This window comes from Jatropha curcas, chromosome 6, assembly GCF_041381405.1.
Source record: "Jatropha curcas cultivar XTBG-Jc1 chromosome 6, XTBG_Jcur_1.0, whole genome shotgun sequence".
NCBI classification, from domain to species: domain Eukaryota; kingdom Viridiplantae; phylum Streptophyta; class Magnoliopsida; order Malpighiales; family Euphorbiaceae; genus Jatropha; species Jatropha curcas.
The window spans coordinates 23,390,101-23,399,092 of NC_143156.1; the positions used below are offsets into that span (position 1 = coordinate 23,390,101).

General features: G+C 35.4%; 1 protein-coding gene and 1 pseudogene across 1 annotated transcript; both read right to left on the reverse strand.

The window, feature by feature from the left end:
* Window positions 1–932: 932 nt before the first annotated feature.
* Window positions 933–2,533, reverse strand: LOC149495747 (uncharacterized). The gene is made up of 4 exons (XM_089723247.1): window positions 2,217–2,533; window positions 1,988–2,087; window positions 1,456–1,891; window positions 933–1,033 (listed from the first exon to the last, which is right to left on the reverse strand). The coding sequence occupies exons 1-4, from the start codon at window positions 2,531–2,533 to the stop codon at window positions 933–935; spliced, it is 954 nt and encodes a 317-aa protein (XP_089579373.1).
* Window positions 2,534–2,540: 7 nt separating this feature from the next.
* Window positions 2,541–5,787, reverse strand: LOC149495748 (uncharacterized; annotated as a pseudogene).
* Between the last annotated feature and the right edge of the window lie 3,205 nt (window positions 5,788–8,992).

Here is an 8,992-nt window from a genome sequence, read left to right on the forward strand (position 1 = left end):
CTAAACTGCTGGTTAATCGCTGGTTTCAAATAGATTCAGATTCAGATTTTAATATTCATCTGTTACTTGTATAAGTATTTCAAATCTTATCGGATTTGATGGTTAGATATTACTCTATTAAATCTCAATTTCTTAACTGGCAAGATGGAAATAGTTATACACATAAATCATAAAATCAAGTCAAATTCTTAAAGTGTTCACAAAGAGTTTTAGCACCTTAGTATGGCCCTCTGCTACTTTTTCAATTCATAAACGCTTAGAAAGTTTTGCATTTCTAACTTTGATAAAAACAAGTTAAATTTCATGCCAAAGAATTTCCATTTCGTGCAGGTGTCCCATCTTCAATAGAAATGCAGCCTACCAGCCCTTAGATGAGTGTCACGACATACTCCAATCCACATACAGACTTTGCATCAAGTACGTCTTCAGATCTTAGTTCTCCATCCCATTCTCCTTTATCTCCAACATTCTCTCCTCCCAATATTAACTCTCATCCACAATCAACCATTATCCTTAATCCTTCTTCTTCTCCCCAACTTGAACAACCTCTATCCGTATCAACTAATCCCATTCCATTAGCTATAGGTTCCAACAGCTGTTCGATTTTCTTTTTCGTATTGTTTTTTATTCTTCACCAGCTTATCACTCATTGTTCATTCTTCGCCAAGGTACTCTACAAATTTACGTCCTTGTGTATGTTGATGACATTATTGTTACATGTAATGAAAATGCAAAAATGAATTGGTTTCTTAATCACATGAAAAGTGTGTTTCCTATTGAAGATTTGGGGTCTCTCCATTATTTTCTTGGTATTGAAGTGCAGCATATCGTTAATGGTCTGATTCTGTCTCAAGCAAAATACGTTGATGATTTATTAAAGGAGACAAAAATGCATAATTCAAAGGGTTGTTAAATGCCTACGGCTGCAACTCCTAATTTGAGCAAATTAATGGGTACACAACTGTCCTCGGGAGAGCAATATCGTCAAGTGATTGGTGCTGCAATATGTCACATTGACACATCCGGATATAGCCTTCAGTGTGAACAAATTAGCAAAATTAAGCATTATGCAACTGATGTACATAGGCAGGCATGCAAACAATTGCTTCGCTATCTTCATCATACAGCTTCTCATGGGTAGTTTGATAGGTCCTAGTCAAAGCCAAAGAGAATTAAGTAGAGAGAATAAGAAGTTTTAAGTGTTTTTTCATTCATGCCTTTTTGTTGCGGATACAAGAGAATAAATAGGAAAAGAGTGTAACAACTTGATCCTATTCTTAAGGCCATAAACGGCACTTATTAGATAAACTAGCTAGATTTTGCTTCCAAAAATCAGAGAGCAAATTGACTTATCTCAGTAACAAATAAACAAAAAAAAAAAATGTAGCAGACCAACAAACTTAAGTAGAGGCTTAGTCCAAATATTTTTTGTTTTGGATAGGCATCCTTGAGGACCTTCGTGGCTTATCATTACATCCCCTTTCAAAGGAACCTTGTCCTCAAGGTTCAAAGTAGGAAATCTTTCTTTCAGCATCTCAGAATTTTCCCTTGTGGCATCTTTTTGTGGCAATTGCTTCCATAGAACCAGACTTTCCTGCTCAAAGCGTGAACCCCTTTTAATCCATCTAGTGTCCAATACCTCCTTTGGTTCCAAGAGAACATCACCATCATTGGACAATAGAGGCAAGTCCAAGGTGATAAGAACACCATCTCCAACATGTTTCTTTAAAAACGACACATGGAAAACCGGATGAATTTTGGAGCTTGCAGGAAGTTGCAATTTATAAGCTAAATTCCCAATTCTAGCTTCAATTGGAAAAGGCCCATAATATCGACTAGCTAACTTTTGATGAGCTCTCTTGTACACTGAGTGTTGACGATAAGATTGTAACTTAAGATAAACCAGATCACCCACTTGCTATTCAACATCCTTGCGTTTTAAATCAGCTGTTTGCTTCATCCGGTTTGCGGCACGCGAAAGATTAACTTTTAGTTCCTGCAGAATTTCATCTCGAGTGACCAAATTTTGATCCACCTCATGAACAAGTGATTGTCCCATCTCAAACTGTCGTATTGACGGTGGAGGTCTGCCATACAAAGCCATAAAAGGAGACATTCCAATTGAAATATGAAAGGAATTATTATACCTGAATTCGGCCCAAGGAAGAAATGAACTTCATTTACGCGGTTGTTGAGATGCAAAACAGCGACGATACTGTTCGAGACATCTGTTTGTCACTTCAGATTGTCCGTCAGTTTGAGGATGATAAGATGAGCTCATATTTAACTTGGTATCAGATAATTTGAAGAACTCACGCCAAAAATTGCTAATAAAAATAGGATCATGGTCATTGATTATAGACTTGGGCATCCCATGATATTTAACAACTCCATCAACAAACTTTTCAGCAATTATTTTGGCAGTATAAGGATGAGACAAAGCTAAGAAATGAGCATACTTGCTGAGTCGATCAACCACTATCAGAATTGAATTTTTGCCATATGAAAGTCGAAGTCCATCAATGAAATCCATTGTTATATCATCCCAGACTTGGTGAGGAATTGGTAGGTTGGAGAAGTCCAGCCGGAGATGAAGTAGAAGCCTTGTTTTTCTGACAAACAGAACAAGAAGAAATATATTGCTGAATTTGATTTCTCATAGAAGGCCAATAAAACTGCTGTAGTATTCTCTTATATGTGCGCAAAACTCTAGAATGACCGCCGCATGGAGAATCATGAAATTCCTGTAAAAGCTGACAAATTAAATCAGTATTAGGAGGAATCACCACCCGATTTTTGTAAAGAATTAAACCATTTCTCCACAAATAAGGGTCGCCAGGTTTCTCCGTAGCCAATTTGCCCACATGAAGCATATAAGGATGAGTTGAGACAATTGCCCGAATTTTATCCCATAAGGAAGTTTATTGAAGGAAAAGAGTGTTGAGACTAGGGCTACCTAAAATGCATGACAAGGCATCTGCTACTTTATTTTCTCTACCCGGCTTGTAGATGATCTCATAATCAAACCCCAACAGTTTGGAGACCCAATTCTGTTGTTCTAGAGTGACAATCTGCTATTCTACTAAGCACTTTAAGCTTCATTGATTCGTTTGAATGTAAAATTTATGGCCGAGCAGATAAGGTCGCCAAGTACAAATAGCTTGAAGTATAGCCAGCATCTCCTTGGCATATGTAGACCATGACTGTTTGGAAACTCCCAAAGCGCGACTCATGAACGCGATGGGTCTGTCTTGTTGGGATAAGAAAGCTCCTATGCCAGTATTGGATGCATATGTGGTAATAACATAAGGTTCATCAAAGTTGGGCATTGCAAGTGTAGGCGTTGAAGTCATGGCTTGTTTCAGGGCTAAAAAGATGCTTCAGCTTCAGCAGACCAAGAAAAGTGGCCTTTCTTTAACAAATTAGTCAAAGGTTGACCTATCACGCCATAGTCACATACAAATTTCCTGTAATAACTTGTCAAACCTAAAAAACCACGTAATTCAGAGACATTAGTAGGTTTAGCCAGTCAAGCATTGCCTTTATTTTCCCTTGATCCACCTGAACACCATCATGAGACACAATATGATCCAAATACTCAATTTGATAATGCCCAAAAGCACATTTACTGAGTTTAAGAAAGAACTTATGCTGCCTCAATATTTCAAAAGCCAGTTTCACATGTTCAATATGCATTTTCCAATTAGGGCTATAGATTAAAACATCATCAAAGAAAACTAGCACAAATTTTCATAAATAAGGGCGAAAAATAGAATTCATGAGAGCTTGGAAAGTGGAGGGGGCATTGCATAAGCCAAAAGGCATCACTAAGTACTCATAGTGGCCATGGTGTGTACGAAAGGCAGTTTTATGGATGTCTTTAGAGTGAACCCGAACCTAATGAAACCCCGAAATGAAATCAAGTTTGATAAAATAAGCAGCCCCAAAGAGTTCATCAAACATATCATCCACAGTGGGAATGGGGAATCTATCTCTAATAGTTACAGCATTAAGAGCTCTATAATCTGTACAAAATCGCCAAGAGCCATCTTTTTTTTAACTAATAGGACAGGAGAGGAAAAAGGACTTGTGCTAGCCCGAATTAGCCCCGATTTTAACATGTCATGACTTGTTTTTCAATTTCGGCTTTTTGAAAATAGGCATACCTATAAGGCCGTACGTTAACGGGATCTGTCCCTTCTTTGAGGTTGATATGGTGATCAATTTCTCACTCTGGAGGAAGCTGATTTAGCCTTTGATAAATGTCTGAGAACTGTTCTAGTAAAATATGCATCTCTAGGTGTATTCCCTTAGGCAAAATTGTCGATGAGGACTCCACACAAATTGCAAAGAATGAGCTTCTGTGTCTTAGCTCTTTAGAAATTTCCTTCAAGGAATAAGATTCAATTTGTTGGTTTTTGATCCCCTGTAGATGTTGTTGTTGTCCTTCCCACTCAAAGTCCATAGTCAGTTGCTTCCAATTTACATTGTACAGTCCCCAATTACGCAAGCCACCGAATCTCTAATACCACATCCAAACCCATAATTGGCAAAGAATAAAATGTAACAATAAAGGGTATACCTTGTAGCAGGATTGGAACATTTTGGAATTTCCCACCGCACTACAGAGGACTGCCATTAGCTACTTTCACATTAAAGGATTTCTTCAGTGTTACTAGTAATTTGAGCAATCCTGCTACCTTTTCATTGATGAAGTTGTGAGTGGAGCAGCTATCAATGAGGACAATTAGCTCAAAGGACCTGATCTTAACAGCAATTCTCATAGTACCTGTTGAAGACCAACCAGTGAGGGCGTGTAACGAGATTTCTGGTTTGTCATCGTCATCCTCTTCCCCAATCTCAATTCCGCCATCAAGGAGGAGAAGTTGTGGTTTGAAACACCAGTGCCCAGGAATAAATTTCTCATCACAATTAAAACACAACCCCTGAGTTCGCCGTTTCTGCATCTCGTCCCAAGTAAGACGCTTCACCGGAGTGGCTGTCTTATTCTTTGTTGGAGATAAGGAGCTCATTTGGAAAGTTGGGCCAATTGCTTTCTTTTGACGTAGCAATTGCTCATCCCTCATCCGAGCTAAACCGATAGTGTCTTTTAATGTTTTTGGTTTAAACATTCTGATGCCGTCTATGAATTCTGGTTTAAGGCCACCCATGAATGTCCCCACCAAAGCTTTCTCGGTCCATCCTCGTACTCTATTTCCAAGCCTCTCGAACTCCTTTTGATAGTCCCTTAAGAGCCCTGTTTGTCGTATTTTTGACAAAGACTCGTCAAGGGCTTCGCAATCGGTGGAAGCAAGACCACAGTTCCTTAGAGAAAATCTCCCACGAAACATCCTTTCCTTCTTTTTGATGAGTCCGGCGAAGCCACTGCCACCATTCGTTGGCCTCCCCTCGTAGGTGGTAGGAAGCCAGAGATACCTTTTCTGTTTCTAGGGTTCCTTGATATTCAAAAAATTGATTCACTCTGGTGAACCATTCTATTGGGTCATCAATTGAATATTTTGGGAACTCAAGTTTCGCCAGTTTAGAAGAGAACATAAGTTTCCCTCTATCCTTGGATTCATCTCTGTTGACGTGCATCTAGCTGTGAGGGTCACTAGCGCTACTGGATACATCTCTGCTAGGAAGAGCAATTTCAAAGAATTTCATAATAGCTACCTCTATTTGTTGTAGCTTATCACTGATGCCTCGTTCCATTTTAATCACACAATCTTGGAGCTGGCCAAGCTCGAGTTCCAAATTTTCGATACGTTCTTTGTTTGTTGCCATGGAGAAAAGAAATCCGGGTTTTGATACCACTAATAGGTCCCAGTCAAAGCCAAAGAGAATTAAGTAGAGAGAATAAGAAGTTTTAAGTGTTTTTTCATTCATGCCTTTCTGTTGCGGATACAAGAGAATAAATAGGAAATGAGTGTAACAACTTGATCCTATTCTTAAGGCCATAAACGGCACTTATTAGATAAACTAGCCAGATTTTACTTCCAAAAATCAAAGAGCAAATTGATTTATTCAATAACAAATAAACAAAAAAATAATAATGATGTTGCAGCAGACCAACAAACTTAAGCAGAGGCTTAGTCCAAATATTTTCTGTTTTGGATAGGCATCCTTGAGGACCTTCGTGGCTTATCATAGTTCTTCTCTCGCAACTCCAATCTTCAGTTGCAATGCTATTCTAATAGTGATTGCACTGGATTTTCTAATGATCGATGCTCCATCAATGGATTTTTTTTTTTTTTTTTTTTTGGTGAGAAAAGAATGGATATGTAGTCTATCTTGGTAGTAACCTCATCTAATGGTCATCTAAAAAGCAACAAATAGTGGCAAGATCTTCAACTGAAAGTGAATATAAATGCCTTGCCAACACTACAGCAGAAATTATGTGGATTAATACTCTTCTCTGTGAACTGGGATACCCAGTGCGTTCCCCCGCTACACTATGGTGTGGTAATATAAGTGCTATATATCTATGTTCTAACCCAATCTTTCATGCTTATACCAAGCATGTCGAGATTGATTATCACTTCATTCATGATCAGTTAAAATGGGGACTCATTCAAATACGTTTCATTTCTAGTTCCGATTGGACCGCAAATATAATGACCAATCCACTTGGTCATCAATTGTTCAATTTTCATTTTGATAAGCTTCGGCTTCGTGTTTCTCCACCATCAGCTTGAGGAGGGGTGTTAAAGGATAAACACGGTTATATAGAAGATACATATCTTTATGTAAGTTGTTACTTCATATCCTTTGGTTATTCTGTTGCAATTCATTCTTATTAGTTAGTTTTTCATATTCCTTGTATCTGTATACATAGCGTAGCCATACATATTGTAAAACACATCAATTAAAATAGCAGAATACAATTACTGCACTTCTTCTTTTTTATTGTTACAGTTAGAATATAACATATGTGAAGTTGTTTTCAATTTCAACTCAACTCTAAATAAAAGTCAAATCGATTTTACCATCATGAATCTGCAAGAGTGTAGAATATTCTACTTGGGCTTTTCTCACTTTTTCTCACTCCAAGACATCCAAAGTGGATTCCCCAAATCACATTCATAATAGCAAACCACTTCTTCATACTAATAATTTGGCTATGAACTTCCATAATTTCATGAGGTGGCTGAGAATGATAGTTGAGAACCAAAGCTTACGCCTTTTTGCTCCCTCATTTGCATTTTCTCTTCTATTTGGGATTTTGCAATTAGATGAGGAATTCATTTATATATTTAGCAGTTTAAGGATTGCAGTTGTTTTAACCATTGATATTAATAAAAAAATTAATTTTAAGTTAATTTATAATTTCTTTATTCTTGTATTGACTGCATGTAAATTGGCTATGAAGTTGAAATCTGAGAAAATTACATATGAGAGCCAAATTTCAAAGATAAAATGAGCTATTTTTCCAATATTATAACAAAATTAGAAATCTTCAGAAATGCGCTGACATATGATACTTGTTAGTTCTCATATGATGTGTCCATTAAATGTTAAAAATGTCCCTTTAATAAAGAGAAGAAGACGAATAGAGTGGGCAAGGAAAATTAATAAAATAATTTAAAAAATAGAATAAAAATTGAAGTTGGAGGAGGAATCCCAAAATTTAAAGGCTTTAGAGTGTAAGAATATTTTTGTAATTTCAAATACTTTTTATTTGACCTTCTTAATTTTTATTTTTTATTTTTTGAAAATGTAATTCATTAATAATAATATCAAGAATTATAAATAAGCATATAGACCATACATAAAACTTTACTATTAGTAGTTAATAGGGTTCGCTGATCTTTTAACGAAAAAAAGGAATTTATATTCTTTTGAATAATGAAACTAAAACTAAAAAATATAATATTAGATCTTTTCGCTTGGAGTTGATCTTACAAAATATATAAATCTTCATAGTAATAACTAGTCCGTTAATTGATTTGAAAGTCAAAATTATGACTCTTTTGGATCTTCTATAACTAGATTGTTTTTTTTCAATAATTTGCAACGTATGACGAATACATATGAGTTTCTAACGCTACGCGTCAATAGAATCAATGAAGGAACAGACTGTGCTACGAGGCTCTATGGCTCCATCGATCGAGGATCCACACTTGCAAATCAAAATCTAAAGTCTTCAACCAAATGAAATCAAATATCATAGCTTTATTTAGTAAAAAAAAAACTCTTCACAAAGAAGGGAAAAAAAAACTCCAAATATGTAGACAACCAATAATAACAAAAAAAAAAAAAAGATATATGTGTTATAGGAAAACATATATGAGTTTTACTAAAGTAAAAGAAGATTAAAAGAAAAGAAGATAAAGTGAAACAGATAGTAAAAAGTAGGAGCTAGGGGCTAATTAAAAGCGGTAACTCCAAACTAAAGCTAGGGGACAAAACTAAAGAGAAAAGAGAGAAAGAAAGAGCAACGTGTGAAAATAATTTTCTTTTTCTTAATTTTTATTATTGAATTAAGATTAAGTAACAAAAAAGTACAAAATTTTTAACAAAAGGACCTTATAATTTAGTGAGTATATAATGCAGGGACTAAAAAGTTTAATTTTAAAAAATTAGCTTCCTTACTTATTATTAGTATATTTGACCAAACTCTAGACACTAAATATTTTTAAAATGCTAATATACATTATTTGGCAAATGTTATATACACATGTAACATTTAAAAAACAATTTTATATTTTTCAAATATTAAATTAAATAAAAATAAAATTTTAACCTAAACTTAATTTACAAAATTCTTAATTTTTGGATAAACTGTTTATTTTTTATTTAAAATAAAAAAGTGAAGTTAATAAAAACATTCAAGTTGTTTCATTCCTTTACTAGCATGGTTGACATGAGGAAAAGTCGAGTTGTTTCATTCCTTTATTCTTTTTTTCCATAAAAAAAATATACTAAATCACGTGAACTCAATCATTTTACTACGAACCCAATAACAAAATAAAGGTGATCTCAAATACAA

Coding starts and splice junctions, on each gene's coding strand:
- LOC149495747 (XM_089723247.1), bottom strand. CDS start 2,533: ATGGATTTCATTGATGGACTTCGACTTTCATATGGCAAAAATTCAATT. Junction 1,892..1,987: donor AAATTCTGCAGGAACTAAAA/GTTAATCTTTCG, acceptor GTTTATCTTAAG/TTACAATCTTATCGTCAACA. Junction 1,034..1,455: donor TGTAATGATAAGCCACGAAG/GTCCTCAAGGAT, acceptor TTCACACTGAAG/GCTATATCCGGATGTGTCAA.